General features: G+C 33.8%; 1 protein-coding gene across 1 annotated transcript in view; it reads right to left on the bottom strand.

Annotated features, from left to right (window-relative positions):
• LOC147077978 (sodium-dependent neutral amino acid transporter B(0)AT3) overlaps nt 1-21265 on the bottom strand; it is a 103291-nt gene extending 82026 nt beyond the window's left edge. Inside the window, exon 1 of the mRNA XM_085940188.1 lies at nt 20647-21265. Within this exon, the coding sequence (XP_085796314.1) occupies nt 20647-20908 (262 nt within the window). The 5' untranslated portion in view covers nt 20909-21265. The remainder of the gene's footprint in view (nt 1-20646) is intronic.
• Between the last annotated feature and the right edge of the window lie 5425 nt (nt 21266-26690).

The raw sequence follows: 26690 nt of genomic DNA, 5'->3' as shown, positions 1-26690 counted from the left end.
TTTTATGTACGCAAATTTTTAACGTCTTGTTGACAGATTATCGAATTAAAACTTCTCCGTTGACACAGCTTCCCGAGCAAAATGATAAAAGATCGCGTTTAAACTCATTTCATAATAGGGGGACCGGAAAGAAATCAATTATCACTGTGCGTGTTTGAGTTCTGTATACCATACGAGGTTCTCATATCACTATTGGTTAACTTTTGTGGGTTTTTTTATTTAAATTATATTGTTAAAGATAAGTCTGAAACTGATGAAGGGTTTCCCAAACTATGTTCCGCGGAACACCAGTGTTCCGCCTAACCTGAATAGGTGTTCCGCGACCATTTGGAAAGGTTTTATACACTGCAACACATTTAAAGATCTTCTACTAAGTAGAAATAAAATAAGTAAAACTAAAATAATTTTAAAGAATCTACTTCATATTGAAAGGCGAGTGATGATCAATCTCCACTGATGTTTATGACGTCAAGTATCTAGATAGGTCATGGCTCCCACAAGGGGGGGATCGACGTGAGAGATCGACCAGCCAAGTGAGATAAACACACATCACAAACATGCACTAATAGTAACAAATGTCGACTGCGGTGCCGTTTCATTTCAAGCTTACTAAAATTTAATAGTATGTGGTTTTGCCATACTTACAATTTTTGACTATTGTCGATATTTGACATGTCCATAATTATTGCGCAATCAACATAAAAGTGGGTGTATTAAAAATACAAAAAATCGCTAAAAATACTCTTAATTTTACCTCGAACACCATTTGGAATATGCAACTGTAGATCGTCACATTGCCTTTAACCTTAGCGATAAGTAGGGGGCCCACCAAAGATCCTAACCTGGGGGCCCGCTTCGGGATGTGGGGGCCACGATCTAAGTACAGACGAAGGACCATCTTTTCTCACACCATGCGCATGAAAAAGATGGGGTGCCTATATTGTTTTTAACTGACCGGCTGACAAGTCTTGTCAGTTTAACGACAGTTGCCAAAATTGGCAGAAAGGTTAGCTGCGCTAATAAATAACCTACAAAATAAACGAAGTGTTCCGTTAAAATTTCCGGGTTTGCGAAGTGTTCCATTTCAGAAAAAGTTTGGGAAACCCTGCATTAGACACTGTATGTATTTTTTCTTCAATTAGGGCCACCAAAGCCAGAAGCACTTATAAATAAATATAACGCTCCACTATTCCATCTTAAAGCCGATTTTTTACTAGAATGAACCATGATTATTTCGGTGAATAATCATATAAAATGTAGGTATTTAAGTGATAGCGGCCCTCGATACTGTCAACACGTACACGTACCAGTAATAAAAATAAACATGTGTGCGAATCGTTGAGGTTTTGACGTTGGGGTCACAAATTATGGGATTGGTTTGGTAAGTCTCCCGTGAAACAAATGTAGATACTAATTGATATATATATACATATATTATTTTTATTTAATTTATCAACGTACGTGTTACATTCTCACTTAACTGGTCGACCTGCCACGCCGGGCCCCTCCTAAGCCCGGGCCTCAAAGCTAGAGCCTTGTCAGCCCCCTCCCTTGTGGGGGCCATGGGTGAAACATAAACATGCAAGATTTAAGAGGAGAAAAATGTATTTTACAACTATATTGTTCTTCAGATAATTTCACATTCACACAAGAAATATTCGGATATTGTAACCTACGTACCTACTCATTTCTTTCTCAATACGTCATATCGAATAATAATGGAAGAAATATGATTTTTTCACTTAACGCGACTTAAAGGGTTTATAACTTTTCCGGGCGGGCTGGGAAAGCTTATACAAAAACTAAGCGAAGGTTTATGGAAGCTCTCGCGCGTAGAGGATCAAAGTTCGTGCGTATGTTGCCACGTGGAGAGCTTTCTTTATATAATACCTAATGTACATTTTTATCTATATATACTAATAATTTCTTTGGATATTCTGAAGCCTGATGGTATGTGTGTACCTTTTAAGAACAATATGGATAAATACTGTCATCGTAAATTTAATAAATCCTAACCCATGTCAACGTCGGGTTTTTTTTATTTTTTATTCGGTTTACAATCCGATTTGGATCTCGACCATCGCTCGAAGAGCTTTCCTAAGAGGTTTTTAGAAGAAATAGTGGTTAACCATTAGCTCAACCAATTCAGGGCTCGAAATGAGCCGGAGCGCAGTTCCTATTCGTGAAATTCTCGATACTACCGCTCCGTCTCGTGGAAAAATTATAAATTGCAATCCGGTTGGTGAACAATTACGAACATACATAATTTGACTTCCTTTAGAACACGGGTTCTCAACTTATTGGTCGCGACCCCAAGTGAGATAGCCAAGGGTTTTCTGTGGTCGCCGGCTGAAACAGTACACAAAAAATTTTATTTTTAACCAAATCGCACCCCTAGTATGACAAGGTTCAACCAACAAAACAGTATTTATTTTATCCATAATTAAGACATATTTTATTTTCAGAATTAACTGCTGATAATTTACAGAGATAGTAATTTTACAAGGTTCCAACTGCATTTATTTATTTTAAAATGTGTGTGTTACACATCCAAAGCACACACGTTAGAATCAATTCTTAAACAATTCTGGTGTGCTAAGTATCATTCTTAGCTTTCGAGTTTTACTACCATTTGCTTCTACGTATCTATCTATGCGAGAGTGGATTTTCAACGCTTCTTCATTTAAAAACAAAACAAGAAACCGATTAAATGTTTAGAATGACATGATGTTAACATTAACGAAAACTTAACCGCGAATTTTGAATCTGGTTAACCGGTTACTCTTTCTACCAATTAAACATATCTTAAGACTTATAATATACTATTATTATAATTACTATATTAAATAGGTTTTTTACAATTTATCGGGGTCGCGGGTCATTTGGCTTTTATAAAATGGGGCACGACTCGAAAAAAGTTGGGAATGTGTGCTTTCGATCATATTTAGGGTATATGGATATATTGTAGTTTTTTTTCTATGTGCCTTTACGGATACCACGCATTTACTATGTATGTTTGTTTAATGACGTTGGCACCCAAACTACCCGTAGGTACATAATGCAAACACAAAATAAAATTCTACCGGTTGAGAAAAATGCCTCTACCCGCATCGGATATTGCTGATTTGAATTCGGCAAGGGCACATAAAACCACCTTACAAAACCCAGGAAAACTCTTTGTAGCACATGGCGGGGGTGATTCTGGTGAATATTTTGTCGCATTCATTGGTAAATGAGCAACACTCGAAATGGAAACTTTTACGAACCGGGGCGCTCGATAACTTACGAAAATGTTAACATTGTTATCTAATTACAACGTTTTTATTAGCTCGTATTCTTATTTGTCCGGTGGTTGTTTATCCAGTACAAATCTTGCAATCGATTGTTGACTAACTTCCCGACTAGCTAGATATTTGAAACTTTTAGAATATATCAGAAAACGATGCCAATGCATTCTTTTAATACTTTTAGCCATCTTTAAGTAGAATTGAATTCATTTTAAGTTAATTCTGTTTTGTATGAAAAGTGATTTCGGAAGAAATCCGTAATCTAATCCACTATTATTGGTTGCTAAGTGGATGGTCCTGGCAACTAAATTAAATCAAAATGACATTTCAGTATTCTATATTTGTTTGTTTTTTTATTTACTTCATAGCAAGTACAAGTTTGAGCATATTGAGCATAATAATTCAACAGAAAATTTAAAAACATTGTATATAAAAAGTTCTTTTTATCTTGTAATTATTTTATAATTATTTCATGGCCTATATCTAGCTCAAACGGTCAAATAAATTTTATCACTAGACGGAGCGATAATTTCGGAGATTTTATGAATCGCAACGGCGCTCCGGTGCGATCCGATCCATTTAGAGCCCTGTAAATTAAAACGGTTTTCTCCAAACTGCGATGTATAACAGCATTCCTCGTAGTTTTTTCGCGGAAGAAAATATCGCATATGACTGTCTGAGCATATAATTCTGCAGAATTAAGATTTTAATATTATACTTATCCTAACGTATATGACCGCAATCAATGGACCTGAAAGCCATGAAACATTTTTATTTGTCATAGTTTATTATTTTGATTCTTATTACATTAATGCAGAAATTAGAAAAACGTAAGTATTACCTACTAAAATCAAAAATTATAAGACTGTGCCTAAATACACATTATGTATAAGTAGTAAGTACAGCGCAGTGACGTCCTGTGGGGCAATACGCTGAAAGTGCAATATGCACGCTACACGATGTACCTACACTCCGCCACGCAAAACGCTGTCACTGGGGCATTATGCTTGCATTTGACAAGAAGAACTAATGCCAATTATTTAAAACATTATTTCAATTGAGTTGACAATGTATTTTCAATTGAGAAAATATGATATTATAATTGGTAAACATATTGATTGACTATATCAGGCATGGCCAACAGGTCAATCGCTATCAACTGGTCGATCACAAATCATTCTTTTTTATCGATTGTAGTCGTATGTATTTCATTTAGCAATATCGAATAATATTATATTCCTTCTTAATCATCGACGTATTAAATGGGTGAAGTTTGTTAAATATAAAACGATTCCATGCTGCATAGATTTTAGTCCGCCAAAATCCTCTCATATTGTATTCTTCCAAAATAAAACAGGTAAATACAGATGAAAGATGAAAGTGATGGAAACATGAACTATACACTCTACCTGTATTGAGTATAAGTATATAGGCAAAACTTCGTGAAAAATCGTGTGAGTGAACCAAAACACTACACGGTGCCAAGCATTCGATGGACACAGAACACAAATTTGATTTCGAAACCAAGATGCTGGGTAGTAATAAGGGATATTTATCACGATTTGTAAAGAAGGCCATCGAAATCTTAATAGAGATGATGGGTTACGGTTAAAAACATCATGGCTTCCGGCACTGTCAGGAAAATCCAATATTCGATCGATAAAGTTTGTCAGTCAAACGTATTTGTTTTCATTGAAATAAGACTAAAATGCGTAGATAGTATTTGTTAGATTTTAAAATTCAATTAAACACTGCCTTATCCAAGCCATAGTAGATAATAGTAGAAAAATATTCGTTTATCTTTAAAATATCTTAAATTTCATTTCATTCAAACATAATTTTAGATATTTTATAGATGGAAAAGTATTTTTTATCTTTTATGGTTTGGTTAGACAGGGCATAATGAATTTTATAAAACTTACCAACACTGTCAGTAATATGTATTCGTAATTCAACGAAAACAAGAAATAAGTATGACTAAAAAAGTGTGCACTATTTTTGTCGTATCGCCCATAGCATACCAAAACTATTATGGTTTGGGATTATGCAAGGTTAAATTGAATTTTAAACACTAATCAGCATCATCTGCAGATTGTATTCCTTGTTAAATGGAAACTGTGGCGCTAACTGAATAACTATCAATATTACAATACACTATACAGGAATACCTAGTCATGTTGTCAGGATTTTTCACGCTTCGATTATTGTTTAAGATGTCGATACTTTCTAACGAAGCAACCGTTCGATTCATGGAAAACCGCCACTGCTAAGTTATAGTATTTGTATTTGTTTCTTCATTTGCCGCCCTTTATAATGTGCCGCTCCTATGCAACGCATGCCCTGCCTACTCCTACGGGACGTCACTAGTGGGGCCATTGAATTAAATGTCTAGCTAGATGTACCTAGTGCAATTTGGTGACCACCAACAGAAAACCAATATATGAAGGTAGGTATAGACTTATCATCAATATGCTTTTAGTTGTAGGATTTAATATGATTCTAAATAAGCCTGACGTCGTCAGATTTATCAGAACCCAGCGTCAGCGACTTCGTGATGGTCTACAAATATACTTGCGAGTGAGTAGTGATCGAATTGAGAAGGAGAGCGGGGGAATCTACTTGGGGCGGCTAAGTACACGCCAGGCTGTAATATTAATAAGAAGAAACACACGATTCCAAATGCATCTATGTAGGTATATTTTTTCAACATTTTAGTAGGTATACAGATTTTTCCTTCTACCTACGTTTTTGAAAATTCATTTCTTATGCGTAAAACATAAATCGCATTGACAAACAAGTTAGCCACCCCTGACCTATATCACTTCATGATTACATTTTAATAAGAGACACAAATGACGTCATCACATTGAATCTATCCATCACGGTTAAATTATATCTATAACGCGATGTGATATTGTATTTGAACTATCAATTACTATAGTGATTCCCAAGCAGTGTTCCGCGCCATACAGGAGTGCGGTGCGAATGATTGTAAGGAAATTGAGTCACAGGATTTTATTCAATTTGCTTCAGAACTTATATATTATATTCTGACATGAGGTAGGAGAAATACAGAATCCAAACCACATCCTCTGGGAATATCCTAAAACGTGTACATAAAAGACTGCTTAAGTCGGTTGAACCCACCAGACCGTCCGACCCGGTCGCGACAGAGGCCAATTTTGTTGCATTTAAGAAAATTGTGGCGTCATATCTACTATCAACGTGAAGACGTTCGGCAATTTTATAATAGTTTTTGTATTTACCATTTTTTTAAGTCATGTAAATTCAGTCAAAACCCACTTGACTGCATGGCGATCAAGTGTTGGATAACTGCTCCTTAATCAAAAATACTGATGCTTTATATCCAAACGTAGGGTCCCGTGATACGCCCGATTAAGACCGGATATGATGCGGAGCGGGTGAGGTTTGGTGGGCCAGTAACTTCAATGAAAAAAGGTCATAAATTCGTTTGGTTACTACTCTTACGTAAAGCGTCAATTACATTGAGCTTCTTTACGAGCTGTTTGTTTACGAATTTAAAAGCGGACGATTCGGCTACTGCGATTTGATGATTACACACAAAACTTTCCATTCGCTGAGAAGCCACAAGCCAGCGACTATTTTGACAGAACGTAGTTCGTTTTTTTACCGGGAGGTTGCTACTGCGCTCTACTGTGCAGACGCAGTAGGCCCATACGCCGGCGTGTAGCGTGTAAAGTTGACCGGCTTTCAACTTTTCTCGTTAGAGTGTTTACAACCTGCTTGTTAGCTTGTTCGATGATTACACTGGGCGACTTTACAGGAAGATTGCAAATTCGCCAACAAACAGCTCGTAAAGAAGCTCAATGTAATTGAAGCTTAAATAATCGATAGTGTTTAATATTAAAAATATATTATATAACTATATTTGGCAATACTAACTGTCCTGTGACGGAGTACATGCCATATATTATTTTGTTTGAACGATAACATCAAAATAAGTGGCCAAAGATGACGATTATACAAGAGTTGATAGTCGCCATCTTTCAACGTGCCAACATACAGCATATTAATTCTCCTGTGGCTACGAATTCACCCGCACTAAGTACGTTGTGGGGTCGCCATTAAATGAGATAAAAAAAATGACATATCATAACTACCCTCTAGTTATAATCCAGTGTGCCGTGAGATGAAAAGGGTAGGAAATCACTGGTATATAGAGACACGCGTTATTCACGATTTAAAATGTAAATAAATGTTTAGAAAAAAAAATACATTTGGGAGTAGTCGGTCTCTCGGGATTTGCACTGATGTCTCGACGGCCCAATTCTCCGCTGGCAGTTTACTGTTTAGGAACCCTATATTAAATGAAAACTCTATATTAATGGAGAATTTAACAGTAAAGTTTATCTTCAATTGCTGTTATTCCGTTTTATTTTCGCATCGCTAATGGTAGCGAGACACTTACGTAATTAGAAATTGAATAAGCACCATAGAACAAACTTCATACAATACTAATTCATTAGGAAATTTGAAAGTTTTCAGAGATAAGTTTTTACTCGTTAAATTTATGTACTTAAAATTTTAAATGAAAATATAACGAATAATGTTGATGTAATCCTAGTTAATTAAATGATATAGTACAATGAGTCATAACTAAGAGCGGTTTCACACCAACGCCGTTTTCCTACGGTCTGAATCGAAATCGGATGACGGAAGTACATGACTGACAATGTATTTCCACTTCGTTCGATATCGTACAACCAATGACATTATTAATGGACTGGACAACGCACTCAATACAGTAGCTAGCAAGTAAATTCGCGCATAGCGACATTCGCACACATATATTCAGACGTCACGCAATTTCCATTATGCGATATCACGCATCGAGAATTTATAGCAATATGACCTTTATTGTAATGGCGTTAGAACAGTGTTTCTAGTGTCAATGTTCATTTGAGCGAACCCGTTCGAACCGAACCATTCGGCAGACCCAACAAAAAGCATCGGAAATTTATAGCAATATCACCTTTATTGTAATGGCGTTAGAACAGATTATGCCATTCGGCAGACCCGACAAAAAAGTGAGGGTCATTTTTTCCCCCAGATGCTTCGTCTATAATAATGTGATGCGTACAACCAACAATCATATTATACTACTCAGTGTTGCCACATTTTTGTGTCTAAAAATATTGCATGAATCATACAAAATGTTAGTATTTCTGGCATATTTGGCGTAAAATAACAGTATAATTTACATTTTTCATTTAAATATTGCATTTCAACTAATTCCTTGTTTTGTCATTACTATGAATGTACAGTAAAAACAAAACAATGATTCGGTTCGTGGATTGTATGCGTACGAATACGTACGAATGCCTACGAGTACGCGCTCATCGGCTGGCAGGTGTTTAGTACGGCTCCCCATCCACACGCACACCAACGACCAACTGATTCATTGTTTTGTTTTTACTGTAAATAATTATATAGTAATTAAGTTTAATATAGTAAGTAGAGTTTAACATAGTTATGTTCCAATATGGCATAATACAAAATATGACATGTATTCGATGCCAGCCGACTGATGACTCGTTGATCCGATATAGTAAAATTCTTGGACGCCGGAATGAAAGATCTCGGATGATTGAAAAATGATGATACGGAACGTGTAAAAGCGGCTGTCAGATTCCGATGTCCGACGGTCCGCCGTCACCTCGAATGAAGGATTCGGAAGACCGTGAAACGGCGTTAGGCATAAAGCCCATTGACGCAGCGAGTGCGGCGCTCGCGCAAAATTTCTACAAGTGGCGCGTAAATCAACGAAAATACAACGTAATCAAATACGCCAGCGCCCACTGGATTTGACGACGCATTTTACGCGCGCGCCGCATGAATCATCGTTTTTTCGCGAATCGCCGCTTCTCGGCAATACGAATGAAAGAAAATACAATGGAGTCCATTCATTCAACACAGCGAGTAAAAACACGCTGCGCGAGGCATTGTCGATCGACGGGCGGAAAGCAATTATTTAATTACAGAGAAGTCATTGTTTTATTTTATTGCGTGTTCAGTTTATCGCTGGTTGAATAATGTCATCGTAAATTTTAATTACAAGCCCCGAAATAATATAATATTTTTATTGCTTTGTTATGGAGGCGCTGTAATAATATTTATTTTGTGCTGCTTGGGCCGCTTATAACATAGGTGAAGGGTAATGCGCGGGAAGAGACGTATTATGGTTATGAATAAACACTGCATACGTGGACTTCGCGCGCCCGACGCGTTCTGTGGGCATCATCGCTTAGAGTTCACGTATCCGGTACATAATGTATGACAGATACAGAGTTTAACAACTCTGTCCAACCGAATCGCTTCTGGTATTGATTTTAAGGTGAGTATGAGTGGACGTTGTTTTATAAATTCTTAGAAAAGGGTCTACTAACTACTTACTTTATAATTTTTGTATTTATGCATACTGATTCCATTTATATTTCATTGTTTTTCCCGTCGTGAATTTGTATACTAATAAATAAATTAAACGGTAAGTATGCGCTTCATAACTTGGTACTTTTATACTTATACGCCGCTTTGCCTGATTACCTTGGATAGATTTGCAAGATTAGATCAAATGGGGCGGACGTGCTCAGCGTGGGTCAAAATGGAGCTTTTATTCTATTTTCAAAGCATGATCCTGGACATTCCTTAAACGTAGTAGATAATCTATTTATATAATTTTGAAGCCTTATTATCCTTTATATTTATTTTAAACATTTGATGACTGCATAAAGTATTTTTATTACATAAAATAGTATTCGTTTAAACCAGTGCTCCGCAACCTTTTCCCACCCACGGCACACCAAAGTTCTTCCCAGAATTCCGCGGCACACCACACGTAAAACAATTTATAACCCAAAACATGGACCCCACATCCTGAGATCTTTGGCGAGACCCCCTACCTATCGCCAAGGTTAAAGACAGCGTGATAATCTAAAATAGCGTTTTTCAAATAGTGTTAGAGGCAAAATTAATGGTATTGATTTTATGTTTACCGATTTTTCGTATGGTTATATTATATTAATATAATTATAGTTAGTTGTCGGGTTAGGAATAATTATTTCTCGAGTATATGACACAATAATAATAATTGTATCCTACGATCAGATGTTTTAAAATATTATTATTGAGGTAGTAAAATAGCGCCGCAGGCGACTTTTTTGACTCTACAATGGGAACTAAGCTGCGATAGCCTTGTCTGAAATCCGAGTATATTTTTTATTAACCGAAATCCAGAAAACAGCCAATGGAATATCGGCGAAGTTCAGTTTTAGCGTCCCGTCATTTATCAATTCAACAAATTCTTCTCGAATTTATAGGAAAATCGCTTCTATAGAATTTTCGGCATTAGTTGCAAAAGGGTTTTGTCTCCAGTCGCATTAGGCTGCGCGCACACGGCAAAGCGAAGTTTCGGATTCATCCGCCAAACGACGTTTGCGTTTTATTTGCGTTTTATTTGCGAGCCGATTGCGTTTTAAATGCGTGTCAAATGCGTCAATATTTCGACAATGCTGTCCAAGAGAAAACACGGTTTTCAAGGGGATTCATAAACGCCTTTTTTGAAACTGCACCCTGCTGCGAGAGTATTTATCTTTCATTACAGTGGCGTACAAGGGTAAATAAATCAATATAAAATCAGTACGTAATATTGCATTATACCTACATTTATTTTCCCACTATTGCTTCTTTTGGAGCTGGACTGTTTTATATCGAAAGCGTTTTGAAAATTACCTATTGTTGAGCCTATTATATACCATCATAATCAATACTATCGACCGAGGGTACTTGATGGAGTTTGAATTTAAATTCTAATTGATTTAAGTTTTGTACTATTATTATTTATTAATACAATAAAAAAAGATAATAAGTTAATACACGAAGAAAGGGTAAAAACCTTATTACCTAGATACCTACTAAGTAAAGGATTAAGTACAAAAACATAATATTTTGAATATTTGCAGTATTCTAAAAACCTGTTGTAAATACTATTAATACATTCGGTAGGTAAGCAGTTTTACAAAATACTCGTATTATAAAAAGTTGTGACACAGCACAGCTATGAGAAGAAGTATTTCACGAGAAGAAAGGCTCGCCATATCTATACGGTAAACTAAACTATTATTATTTATTTTGTAGTATGTACTTATTTAATTAATTTTTTTATTAGTTGACACTGTCATCTTCTATAGATACACTAAAATGGAAACGGGTACTAATAATAATATATTGAAGTGAGAATAATGAATACCCACCTACTACTATTGATAGGTATGTGCTTGTGTACTTGTATCGGTACAAGTATATTTATATTAATTATTGTTTTTTTGTTATAATATATTAGTTGCGATTAATTGACAATAAAATTTTGATAATGTATCTATTTAGCCGCTACAGTACCATATTATTCAATTACATATTCAAAAAAAGTTGGTAGTTATGAATTCAAAACACCTTTCATAAAAAATAGATTGAAATATTAGTAGGTACACTAACACGAAATTACCTGATATAGTCTCATTACAATAGCTATCTTTTTAATATGTAGCTATTGAATTCTAAGCAATAATATTCTATTGGAAATATGAACAGATTTTAAGGGGAGATATTTCAAATGTTTATGAATAATATGTTTTAAATGTTTATTTAATAAAAGATACAATAGGTATAATAATATATTACATTGTTCTAAGAAATTATATACAAAAAACCTATAAAATATTTTAATTAAATTATATCTGTTTTCCCCATTGTATTAACGCCACTGTGAAATTCTTGATGACACTAATTAAGAAAGAAGGAAGATTTTTTTAATTTTTTCGGACTAAAGTAATAAATTATGTCATACAATATGTGCCTTATTGTGTTCGCCAACTTATAGCTATTATGGATATTAGTACTTTTTGTTTTCACCGTTAGTGTTATTATGTAAGAATTTATTTATTGCACTATCCGAAGAATTAAAAAAAACCTTTTTTTTGTCGCCAGTGGCGAACTAAGATAAATAAAATATAAAAATATAATATGTAAACATTACCTACATAATTATTAAGTATTTCTTTTTTACCATTTTACCTATATTTATTTTTTCCACTATTGCTTGATTTGGAATAGAATTCTGTTATATTATATCGAAAGCGTTTTTTAATTTGATGATATTTTCATAGTGTAGAAATTATTTTTAATGACTTTCATGCGGATTTTTGTTAGCTATACGCAAATGCAGACATAGTCCAAATAAGCATTAATCATTCAAGTGAATCTTTCTGGTTGCAAACAATTCATCATGACTTCGACAACAATAACAATACAGAACATGATAAAACAGAACAGCCAGGTTTTCTCCAGGTGTTCTGTTTTGTCATGTTCTGTTTTGTCACTGTCCTGTTTTGTCATGGAACCGACTGAGATTTAACATTCTTCATATTATTATATATGACAATGTGCTAGGTGCAGATTGCGTAGGCTTAAGCCTTTACATTATACCCAAGTTTTTAATGAAAAATACCCACTCATCCGGTCATGAGTTTGTCATTGGTAAATAAAATTTATTAGGCCTTTCTGAACATAATTATGTGGTTAATCAGTAATATTTCTTAATACGCGCCCCCATAAATTTCAGCTTTCAAAAGTTCGGTCCTGGCCTAAATGGGAAGATTTAAAAGAACATGTGGTAGGTAGTATATTCATGGCACGTATTGTATGACATAATTAATTACTCCATTGCTTCAGTGGCGTTCATGCAATGTAGAGCAACAGATATAATTTAATTAAAATATTTTATAGATTTTACTGTAGCGGGTGAATAGATAAATTATCTAAATTTTGTTATCAATTAATCGCAAATAATATATTATAACACGAAAACAATAATTAATATAAATATACATGTACCTACACAAGTACACAGGAACATACCTATCGATAGTAGTAGGAAGGTATTCATTATTCTCACTTCAATATGTTATTATTGGCACCCGTTTCCATTTTAGTGTATCTATAGAAGATAAAAGTGTCAACTAATAAAAAAAATAATTAAAGAAGTACATACTTACTACAAAATAAATAATAATGGTTTAGTTTACCTTATAGTTATGGCGAGCCTTCACGCTTAAAAACAGATTAAATTTAATAAAAATATTTTATAGATTCGATACCTACATAAAGATTCTACTACTAAAAAGGAGGCATGATTCTATTAAAGATACATACTTATTTAATATCGAATATAACCAAATGCATACCTACTTGTATTCTTCCCAAAAGAATGGTGTTATTTTAAATATGTATTTCATAATAATATGAATAGGTAGGTGGGTAATTCAATACGTATCTATAAGTACTTATATAAATATTTTCGGTATAGGTATATAGGTATTCATCAAAAATTATTTAAATTTGCATATTACGAACTATACCTTAACATTGTTTATTCGTTTTTTTTTTATTTAGTGAGTAGTTACAGTTGGTGACATCTCTCATTAGTTAATATTATTAAACTCCCAACATATTGCACAACGAGAAAACTATTGTTTACGAGAAATGACATTTTAATACGCTTACCTACCGAATGTATTAATCGTATTTACAACGGGTTTTTTTAGAAACACTGCAAATATTCAAATTATTCAAAATATTATGTTTTTATACTTCATCATTTACTTAGTAGGTATCTAGGTAATAAGGTTTTTACCCTTTCTTCGTGTATTAACTTATAATCTTTTTTTATTGTATTAATAAATAATAATAGTACAAAACTTAAATCAATTAGAATTTAAATTCAAATTCCATCAAGTACCCTCGGTTGATAGTATTGATGATGGTATACCTACTAATATTTCAATCTATTTTTTTATGAAAGGTGTTTTGAATTCATAACTACCAACTTTTTTTGAATATGTAATTGAATAATATGGTACTGTAGCGGCTAAATAGATACATTATCAAAATTTTATTGTCAATTAATCGCAACTAATATATTATAACAAAAAAACAATAATTAATATAAATATACTTGTACCGATACAAGTACACAAGCACATACCTATCAATAGTAGTAGGTGGGTATTCATTATTCTCACTTCAATATATTATTATTAGTACCCGTTTCCATTTTAGTGTATCTATAGAAGATGACAGTGTCAACTAATAAAAAAATTAATTAAATAAGTACATACTACAAAATAAATAATAATAGTTTAGTTTACCGTATAGATATGGCGAGCCTTTCTTCTCGTGAAATACTTCTTCTCATAGCTGTGCTGTGTCACAACTTTTTATAATACGAGTATTTTGTAAAACTGCTTACCTACCGAATGTATTAATAGTATTTACAACAGGTTTTTAGAATACTGCAAATATTCAAAATATTATGTTTTTGTACTTAATCCTTTACTTAGTAGGTATCTAGGTAATAAGGTTTTTACCCTTTCTTCGTGTATTAACTTATTATCTTTTTTTATTGTATTAATAAATAATAATAGTACAAAACTTAAATCAATTAGAATTTAAATTCAAACTCCATCAAGTACTCTCGGTCGATAGTATTGATTATGATGGTATATAATAGGCTCAACAATAGGTAATTTTCAAAACGCTTTCGATATAAAACAGTCCAGCTCCAAAAGAAGCAATAGTGGGAAAATAAATGTAGGTATAATGCAATATTACGTACTGATTTTATATTGATTTATTTACCCTTGTACGCCACTGTAATGAAAGATAAATACTCTCGCAGCAGGGTGCAGTTTCAAAAAAAGGCGTTTATGAATCCCCTTGAAAACCGTGTTTTCTCTTGGATAGCATTGTCGAAATATTGACGCATTTGACACGCATTTAAAACGCAATCGGCTCGCAAATAAAACGCAAATAAAACGCAAACGTCGTTTGGCGGATGAATCCGAAACTTCGCTTTGCCGTGTGCGCGCAGCCTTAATTGTATGAAAGTACTGATGAAATTTATTTTGCAGCAAAGTTAAATGTTTTTGAGACGGATCCAAAATTGATTGCTTGTTTTCAATGGTGGTCTGGTAGTTCCTATGGACCATTTGTAGAGATCCTTGTCTTAACTTCTTCTGCCGAAGTTCGAGTTTATTTTTGAATTCTTTTAATTTATCAGAGAACGTCAAGATATATTCATTCTGACCTTGCATTGTTTTATTAAGTTCATGCAGGTGCTCAAATATATTACTAGCCATGTACTCAAATTTGGCTATTGCATCGCGGCATACCTAGCATCGTCTCGCGGCACACCGGTTGCGGACCACTGGTTTAAACCACTCGCTCTACTGTTTTAGAATATAGTCATATTTCAGTACATAAATGTGCAGTGGTGCTAAGATTTTTTATATTTATTAATTTTTAAACGCATTTATAAAACCATCAGTATAATTTATGTTGACATTATTATAGTGAAATATTTACGATATAAAATTATATTGATAATCTCTGTGATCCCAAATTTGACAAGAATTAGGCATTTTATTATTCAAAAAATCGGCAAGATTAACACATTTGAAGATAATTATAAAGATACTGATTATAAGCTATGTCTTTGACCGTTCAAATGTGATAAACATCCTATGAATAATGATTGCTGTATAATAATTATTGACCTAAGAATAAGGTAGTGTTTTTTTGAAATATACCATTTTTTTGCATTTCCCAGTGGTTAAGCTACAACATACGGCCGTAGCCATAAATTGACAAACTAAAACTGAAGTAGGGAGTAAGACATTGAACATGTACCTAACCGAAAAAAAATCTTTTTTTTAAAACGGTACATGTTCAAACACGCGCGTCAACATGTTCTAGTAATACTCAGTATCGGATACGTGAATCCTCCGTGTGACACCGTTTCAACAGCGAAAGCGTCTTAGCAATCTGCGATTAAATTAATTATAAAAAATATATACGTAGGTACCTAAAATAATACTTGAATGATTGAACTGGCCTTTACATGGTAGAACGTCATTATAATGGATTTGAAACAAAGTTTTTTTCATTAACTCTATGAGTTATTTATGTTGACAGCTGTTTCGGGCTATAAACACATCCTCGGAACGGTCATAATCCTAAAGATTCAGACAACACGCATGCGTAAATGCTGATAGTCATGAATAATGACATTTTGAGAGGGCACATAGCATATTAATATCCGCTTTCCTTCTCGTATTTCTGCTTTTGTATCGTATAAGCTTTTATCTACAGCACAAACATAGACCCCACCAAACCAACCGCCCTGCACCACACTCGGTCTTAATTGAGAGTATCACGAGATCCTACGTTTACACCCAAGACTAATGTTGCCTCACACTCAAGTGTGCTTTGACTGACTTTACAGAGACTTTCAGATGCGAAAACAAGCCGCCATTTTTCTTTTTTTATTAACAATACTGTTAAACCTGTGAATATTATTTTTTCTCTAGTTGCCAATTTAACAATTCTAAAATCTATCTGAAATCATTATCAAAATATATTTGCAACCCAAATAGTTTATTTATATGATTTTTTCCTACTAGAGTTCGTATGCTTTAAGCTGGCGTGCGGTTTCCCCCCGCTTCAGCATCTTAACACAGCATTCCCTCTCGATCCCTCACATTGAAAACATGCAACAATCGAACGCGATGACACAATGCTTTCCTTCCGCGAGCGACGTGACGTGAACGCCATCATAAAGAATAAGGACTCTAGTTCTGCTGTGACCATGACGTGTAATATGTAATTAAGTACCTATATAGATTAATCAAATTATAATAAACCTATTACTAGTACTACAGCATATAATTGGAGTATGTAGGTATATAAAGAAGTGATTTTTATGACCTAAAGTGAGATCTAAAGACCTTAAGGTAGTTAATACCTACATAAGTACATATTATGTAAGTTGTAGATACTAACTGTACAACAACAAAATGCCAAGCATATTACCTAAATTGTAAGAAATCATTGAAATGTTTTCTGTAAAAGGACGCAACCTTTAACCAGCATTTATCCTGATTGAGGTCACTCCAGTCACACCCTTGAGACGACCATTCGTGATACTCCTAGTTTCCATGTGTTGCCAATCACGCCACGGGGACAAGTAAGTGCAGTTACTCTAATCTCCAACAGTTTACACTAGCGAATCTGTGCCGCTCGTGTACTGATACACGCGAATTGGCTATTTGATTTGACACGTGCCACATTTTATGACGAATTTGTTTTAAAAGGTAAAGCACATAATAATTCGTAGGGTTACAGCCAAAACTTTGGAAGTATAGTTACAGCCATTTTAAATCTTATATAATATATCAGTAGCCTGAACCTATTTAAATTTAGATTTTTGTTTAATAGATTATAATGTTATATTATTTCATTACGATAGCCCACACTATCTAAGAAATGTTACTTACTTAGAAACTGTTATAGTTACCAACCTATGGCAAATAAGATTTTATACATTTTGATAGTATTCTGTGCATTCCTATTACAACCAAGGAAGAAACCATTGAAAGTCTTATCGCTGTGGTCGTCACCGTATTTATTTCAGTATAAGTTATATCAACCATCTTTATAATGCGTCAATTTATCAAGTTATCTCTTACAATCTTACATGGATGACAAATGCATTGAAAAACAGCATTTGTTACATAAAAACACATACTTAAGTATATTTACAAACTTTTGGCATATTTTTTTTAAAAATTAGAATGCTATATTTTGAAAGCACAAAACAGATACATAAATAAAATGTAAAAGCCATCACCGTGGACCAATATTTTGAAGCAGGGTATTTTATGGCGGTCAAGCCGTAAAACCCGAATATAACAAGGCATCTCTATAGAATCTCCAATTGGATAAAAAAAACTCCAGTTGGAAATTAAAATGGGATGCATTTGGAAACAAGAAAAACATGTGAACTGCGTTACCAGGTAACACATAATTAATGGGAACTGAAAACCTAACGGGTGTGGAGTAACAAGCAACAGATCTCGAGTGTTGAAAAATATGGGATAAACTTAAACACTTGTCAAGAATACGCTTGTATTTCGTTTAGAATGAATCATCACATTGACTGGCTCGTAAAATTGTTCAGAAATAAAAACAGATTGTTTACAACGTACTGAAATCCCCTCAATAATGGCGGAAGATTTTCCGGGAGGCGAGAGTGCCAGAGTGCACTTAGCAAATGGAAAATTTAACGACGTGTTGCAACTTAGAATGCATCTTGATGCAACGAGAGGTGGCCTGTTGACGATTACAGTATCTGGATCTCAGAGGTAAAATTTTGTACCACGTACTTTGCAAACGTATTTTGTTAGTACACAGAAGTTAGTACACAGAAAATAGTATGGGGGTCGATTTTGAAAAAAATATTTAAGTATATTGATTTTTTTAATGCGATGTGAGGTAGCGGGGTTCACCAAACCTTGCGCTTAATTCCGCATTTACCCCGCCTACTACTTATAGCCTCTCGTATTTATTTTTCCTGTACATTCCCCATATTCAGACACTACGCACTTTGAGTATAGCGATGTAGACCTGGCATGCGACTGAAACTTTGGATACTAACCAAGTGGTTATAGAATGTGCATGGACAGCATAATTATTAAGATCGTTAGTGTCCGTTTGTGTCGTCCTTTACAGATGCCGATTCATTTATTTTAGATAATTTATGATTTATTTATCGTAATGCACATTTTCTACTATTCATGAAACAAAATTTTATATTTAACATATTTAAATAATAAATAATTACAAGATAAAAAGACCTTTTTATATACAACGTTTTTAAATTTTCTGTTCAATTATTATGCTCAATATGCTCAAACTTGTACTTGATATGAAGTAAATAAAAAAACAAACAAACAAATATAGAATACTGAATTGTCATTTTGATTTCCATAGTAACGCACGTATATATTAATAATTTAGTTGTTAGGACCACCCACTTAGCAACCAGTAATAGTGGATTGGATTACGGATTTCTTCCGAAATAACTTTTCATACAAAACAGAATTAACTGAAAATGAATTCAATTCTGCTTAAAGATGGCTAAAAGTATTAAAATAATCCATTGGCATCGTGTTCTGATATATTCTAAAAGTTTCAAATGTCTAGCTAGTTGGGAAGTAGTTAAAAACCGATTGCAAGATTTGCACTGGATAAACAACCACCGGACAAATAATAAGAATACGAGCTAATAAAAACGTTGTAAAAAATAATCTAAAAGTAAATAAATGGGTAGGTATAATTTCTAGAATATAAAATAACTTATTAAGTAAATTATCTTCGATACACAAAATTTTAATCAAAAATCGATTGATTTTCTTTTTAAATGTATTGAAACAATGTACCTATGTGTTTTGCCCATCGGCAAAAATAGTAACGATATTAATAATATCGATACATCACAGCGACGATACAAATAGTCGGTATGATGATAATACAATATTCATAATAAAATAATAGTTGGATGGACAAGCAAAATTCAATATTAAATAAAGTTGTTTTTGTCTTCTATTAATATCTCTTAGGTGGCCGACCCATCATAACTCCATCCCCCTAAACCCGGACCCACAGGCTAGGGCTGTCACCCCGCCCCTACCCCCTCGTAAATGGCTATAGATGCCTTATGAGACATTGGCATAAACGCATAGTGCAATAATGACTATTTATTTTACAGTTTGTTTTCCAACTACATTCATATATTTTTAACATATATAATTTAGAAAAAACACTTTCTGAGAGAGTATATTATAACCAATAGAAAAAATCTTTTTTGAAAAAAGTAAGCCACCCGACCGGGATCGAACGCTGCATCTCCACGGGTTTACGCCCCATTCCGTCGCATTTAACCTATATGCTACGGCGTGACATACTAATTGCGACAAATTTTAACTATTGGTCATTTTTAATACCTACTCAACAGCGCTCTTCCAAATCAAGCTACTTTGGCAATCGATTTTTGTTTCTTAAACAACGGAATCTTTACAACGGAATGGGGCGTAAACCCGTGGAGATGCAGGGTTCGATTCCCGTCCGGGGTGGCTTACTTTTTTCAAAAAGATTTTTTTCTATTGGTTATAATAATATACTCTCTCACAAAGTGTTTTTCTAAATTATATATGTTCAATAATCAGAATGATATATTCTTAAATCTTGTGAATTATTCATTGAATAAAAGAAATAGTTAATTATACATATATTTTTAATTTATCTGTTTCTGATCTGTCTATAAGCAAGCTCGTTTGTGAAACAACGTGTCCATTATTAGCAAGTCAATTGCTTGTGCTTCTTAACATTTGTAAAATTATCCGAAAATTATTAAAATTGAACTCACCCCCTCCGTTCTGCTGACAGAGATAAGGAAACCGCCAGATGTTGCCAAGTCCAACAGAGTATCCAATAATCGAGAGGAAAAACTGCAACTTCCCGCTCCAAGCCGCCCTGTCTTCGGGAGGCTCGTCCATGTCCGCCCTCTGAAGAGACCCTCTTGACCCCTGAAGCACAATTGTCACCCCATGGTGCCCGTCCCCGTTCGCCCTGGTGTTCAAAGGCGCCAGCTCGTGCCCATTTCGATTCTGCTCCACTTTAGTGACCATTGTTTCTGGTTCTGTCACGGTGAGGCTGGTAACAGCGCCCGCTTCGAGAGAGATCTTTGCCTCGGTTTTGACCTTGGGTGAAATCAGTGATCCCGCTTTTTAATTATTTCGTTCGCTGTAAAACACAGTGTACAGAGAGATTTAAATTGAATGATTTACCGAAAGGCTTTAAAATAATTTATTTTTAAAAGATATTATTAAGGAACTTAGACGTGTTTATAATGAATATTAAACGGTCACTAATTTATAATGCGTGCTTTAAAATTGGCACTACTTTAAATCGACGAATAATAATTTATTTTATTCACCCAAATAAAATTCGATTTATTATAATTTAAAAAATATTGTTTAGTACCTATCAACGGATGTTCTTTAAATTAATATTCTCACGAATTATCACAGAACCGTGATATAAAAAAAAACTTTATAAATTCGATTTAAATAATTTATTATTTAGATATTTACATAAGCAATGGGTTTTTTTATATAATATGGACACGGACTTTTATAATGAAATAATTAATTTTTTTAACGAGAGATCTATTCGTACACTGTGGGAAATTTAATTGAACATATGCGGCAACACACGGCGTTAAATTTATGTGTAATAATTTTGTTAAAATTTTGTATTATAGCTTTGAATATTGGTTACGATAGAATATTTTATTTACATCAAATCAATGGCGTCCTGGAACTGTCCATTGTTTTAAATACACTGACATTATAATCTCCGTATCTGACTGCGTCCTTTTTGTCAAATATAACGAACCGTTCACAAATGAAATGCATTCGCATAAAATACAATTGTCTATGTCTGCATGAACAAATTCGATTCAACACCGCTTTTAATGTCTTAAAAATATTTATTGTCGATTTTAAATCGTAGTTAATTTAAAGTCCGTAATGGTGATATTTAACATTCACTAAGTCTATACTATTATGCATTATATGCTATATCGATAGTAGTATATTATATCTCTTAAAGCATAGTATATCTCACTTCGTCATGTTATTTCAATGGCACAATATTATCTTGGTTAATCTAATGTCTACTTTTCTATCACAGCTGAACTGTAGAATTCTGAAACAAATGGAAAAACAACAATAAATTAACATTTTAATCGAATATTTTAATAAAAATTTAAATTGCGGTTTCACTAACATCAATAATAATTACATAATTATAATAATATATCTTGTGGTTTTGTTTGTATTATCTCATACAATCGAGACACGAAACGGAAAACAGTTTCCTTGTGCAGCACAGTTTTACATACTTACTAAATTTGACGAATAACAAAAATGTCTAATAAATGTAGGAATATGTACGCACAGGCATTAGAATCCTGGACATTGTTATCAATTCCAGTATTAGACAATAAAAAAAAAACAAATTTTGCACATTTTTTTGCCAACCTAATTAATATGAATTTATATTTTTTAAAAAATCGGTGTGTGTACTTATGTACGCGCGTTAGAAGTTATACTTCTTTGGCGTAACAAAACAAAAACAAAACTTGTGATAACCTAGATTCTTCGACTAGCTCTTAATTATCTTGTTAAATTACACACTCAGGAAAAAGGACCGCTTATTGGAACGCCGTTGGTTTATTTCTGTACACTTTAACTTATAGTACTAAATTATATAATTATTTACATATCGTTGTTTTTATTTTTAAAGTAATACATTTTAAGTTTAATAGTTTGTTTACGTAAGGAATTGTAAATGGCCGACAATAATAAATTCGCTGCCTAGGCAACGAAACAATTCTAAGCTATAATATTATACTGTATAATCGTCACGATTGGAGTATCATACTATGGCGTAATGGTAATGCGTTCGGCTGATAACCGAACAATCGATGGTTCGAATCCAATCGAGTGCGTTTATTTTTGTGTGAAAAAATAAATTATGTGTTACATGTCACACGAGAAAAATACACTCTGATCTGATTTTCCAAATGCGCCTAAAGAAGTATAACTTCAAAAATAGATATATTTAACAATTTTTAAACATACAATTATATTATTTTTGGTTCTTTTAGAAATTATATCGCTGATACATTATTAATTTATATGACCGCAGTATGTTTTTCTTTTCGGAAATAATGGGGTAATTATGCAGTCGGAGAAATTCCGCCAAAGAGGCAGGACGTATCAATTTGTGTGCCAACATTTTTTGTACGTTTGATAGAAAACTTTATACTTTATAAAACTCTATGCTTGCACTCGAAGAAGAAATTAAAATCAATAATCGTCCACGAATGAAAAAAAAAATATTATACGATAGAGTATAAAAAAACATACGATTATCAACCGACTTTTTAAAATATCAAAGCACACTTCTGATTATAGTTTGTTTTACATGAGTTAATATTATGCTTCTATTCACAGAAATTGTCCATATTTTAAATGATTCATATTTTATGCAGTATGGAAATCCTGCAATTTTTTTGCATTTCACTGATACACTTAACAAATTCGTGTTATTAATTATATTATGTTTATTTTTGTATAAATAATTCCATGTAGTTATAAGTTATAACCACGTTAGGTTCGGTTAGGTTACAATAACCAACTTGTAATGTTACGCAAACTTTGTGATATAGTAACTCCTCTAGGGAGCACCGCAGGTCGACTGAGTTAGACGAATTATTGACTGTATATTGTGTTGGCAAAAAACTTTGAACGTATAATTTAATTAACCATCTGTTCTTCGTGTATAAATAACAAAGCAACTGCCAAATTTTATAAAAAAGGGTTTGCCAAATTTTTTGCCCGCGTAAAACACAATATTCGTTGATTGTCGGGTGATTAGAGAAAAGATAAATTACCTGTTACAAAAAATGATACGAGTGTTATAATAATTTACTATAACAGACGTTGGTGATCTTATCAAACTTTTAAATATTTTATGTACGAGATATGAAACTGAATTAAATATGTAATATTTTTAATACTTTGGACGCTGAAGTAATTCCAGGCGGCCGATCGATGTAATTAACGTGCATTTTAAAGGTCGTAATTAAAAAATGTCATTATTTAGTCAGCAGTGAATGAGTTGTAAAAAAAAACATAATAGATTGACAACAAAATATAGTTTATACACCCACTGTATATCGCTCCAATATATTATGTCACTTGGGAAAATTATCTACATTCACTTTATAACGTGAATTGGAAATTCGCATTGAAACATGCAGATGTTTATGGCAGTCAAGAAGAAAAACGTGTGTCCTTTCTAAAACTCATGGGAGAAAATGCTTGTTCCAAAATAAACTATGTTGTAATTATCAATAATGTCTATCTGTAGTTGGTTTGGTAATTTATTTATGTCCATAAAATGGCTTTAAAACATTCGTATTTCGTTGTGTTTTTAATGAAAATCCATATTATTGACAATTTAATTTACTTACATATTTTTTTATTTGCAATCCAGTTGCAGTCACAGATTAAAATCGTATTTCTGCAAACAAGATCCCACTCACACGAGTGACAATTTGAGAAAATTCAATATTTGCGAAAGGATCGTTTAAATCAAAATTTTCTTAAATATTGAATTTTCTCAAAACGTCACACGTGGGTTAGAATTTGTTTGCAGAAATACATCCAAATGATTTACATTATTTTAATAATTAGATTAATATAAAAAAGATATTATTGAAATAATTCAACACACTGCATGATATGTTAATATGGTTAGCCATATTATATGGGCCGTAAAAATACGTCTGGGACGCATGCGGCCCGCCAGCCGCCGGTTGCTGACCACTATAATACTATATACCTACTTACATACAAGCAGATTTTTTCCTCTTCGTTTTATGACAGAATTAATTTTAAATTTAAATTAAACCTTCTCGAATTTGACAGTATCAAGAGGGACTCTAATGACATGATAGTAGTCACTTGGTGGCTTTACTGGAACGTTTTCAGTGGGCTTGGTCAGAGCAAAAATATATTGATTCATACTTTAAGTGATATTCTTGTGAGAACTACTACATTATAAGAATCCTAACACACACCATAATAATACAAATCATTAATACGTCATTCATTTCAGATGTATGGCTATTATTATTTTTATTAATAATTAATATTGTATGAGTATTGAGTGATGTGCAGGCACCCCTTTGTCATATTATTATAGCTGCGAGAAACGAGCAGGTGTGCGCCGGCTCTCGTTATTAACTACGAAGCAATTTTATTATCAAACTTTTATTTAAATGCGGAATATAATCATGTTAGATTGATTGGTGATTGGATTTTTAAATTTTTAAATCTTTAAATCTCGAATCACATATACATATATATATGTAATGCAGGTATATCAGTGGTGAAGGGTGGACGCAGGCTGTTAAGATCCGACATAAATAGTGCACGCTAAACTTTGTCAGTCATAAATATTTTTATTTTCATTGAACGAAGACCACAAACTGCAGATTGTTGGTTAATTTATTTAAATCAATTAAAGTCTGCCTAAACCATAATCTCTATATATATAAAAATCTCGTGTCACGATGTTTGTGGTCGAACTCCTCCGAAATGGCTCAACCGATTTTTATGAATTTTTTTATGTATATTTTTTAGGTATGAGAATAGGTCAACAAGTATATTTCATACCGCTAGGTGATTAGGGTATCTCTATCCAGAAAAATTTTCTTTTATTTTTTTGACAATTTTTTTTTGTATTTTTTTTATTAATTGGCATAAAAAAATACCTATAACCCAAAATTTTCACCTTCCTACCCCCACCCTCCCATTTTTTAATCGCGATTTTATTATTTTTGTATGAACAAATTTAACCGTCGTTCGTATTTCAAACAGAACGAAATTATTTATGTTGTTGAATGACAGATGGCGCTACGTCCGAGAAGAATTCAAGAGAAGCGTCGCGTCATTTTGACATTTCATTCGGCATATCACAACGCAGTGCGTGCAAAATTTTGTACGATTTATTTTAATTTATCTATTTTTATGTGCGTGTATTACAGTGCACAATGCCAGCAAGACGCAAGGGGGGCCATTTGGGCCGTCGAACGAATAAAGCAATAAACATGCGAAATAGTAGAGCAGAAAGAACAGACGAACAGACAAACAAATCCAACAAGATAACAAAAACGTGCGTGTAAGCATGTCACAATTGCGTGCATCCCAATCACAAAAGGCACGAGCTGAACGAAATCAACTACGACAATTGGAACGGAGTCAAGCGCGCCGGTTCGTAGTTAACACACACAGAGCAAATGGCCGACAACGCCAACAAGTACATCGAACATTTACATCCGCTTCGTTCCTTCGTCTCGCATTCGAGTACGAGCCAGATATTGAATATTCAGCTCATCCGAAACTGGTGATTGGTGCTATGGACAAAGAATGTCCCCATTGTCATGCGCTCAAATTCAAACATGAGTCAGCCGGGATGTGTTGCGCATCAGGAAAAGTGCAACTACCAGAAATTGAGATACCACCAGAACCATTGAACGGCTTGCTCATCGGCACGGTTCCAGATTCAAACCTGTTCCTGAAGTCCATTCACACATTCAATTCATGCTTCCAAATGACTTCGTCCGGAGCAACAGAAATAGTTCACAATACTGCGGCAAATGGTCAACAATTCCACTCTACGTTCAAAATCAACGCGGCGCGGCGGTGAGGACATCAATCATGTGGATGCACGTTGCGGCTACAATAGCCTCAATTCGCCTAATGCCAAGCGCATCGTCGGCGAACTGGACGCCCTGTTGAATGAGCACAATGAATTATTGAAATTCTTCAAAGC

This window comes from Rhyacophila brunnea, unplaced genomic scaffold, assembly GCF_057557595.1.
Source record: "Rhyacophila brunnea isolate RB1 unplaced genomic scaffold, BYU_Rbru_1.0 scaffold_12, whole genome shotgun sequence".
NCBI lineage: Eukaryota > Metazoa > Arthropoda > Insecta > Trichoptera > Rhyacophilidae > Rhyacophila > Rhyacophila brunnea.
The sequence above is the reverse complement of the archived record's forward strand: the minus strand, read 5'-3'. Positions and strand labels throughout refer to the sequence as shown.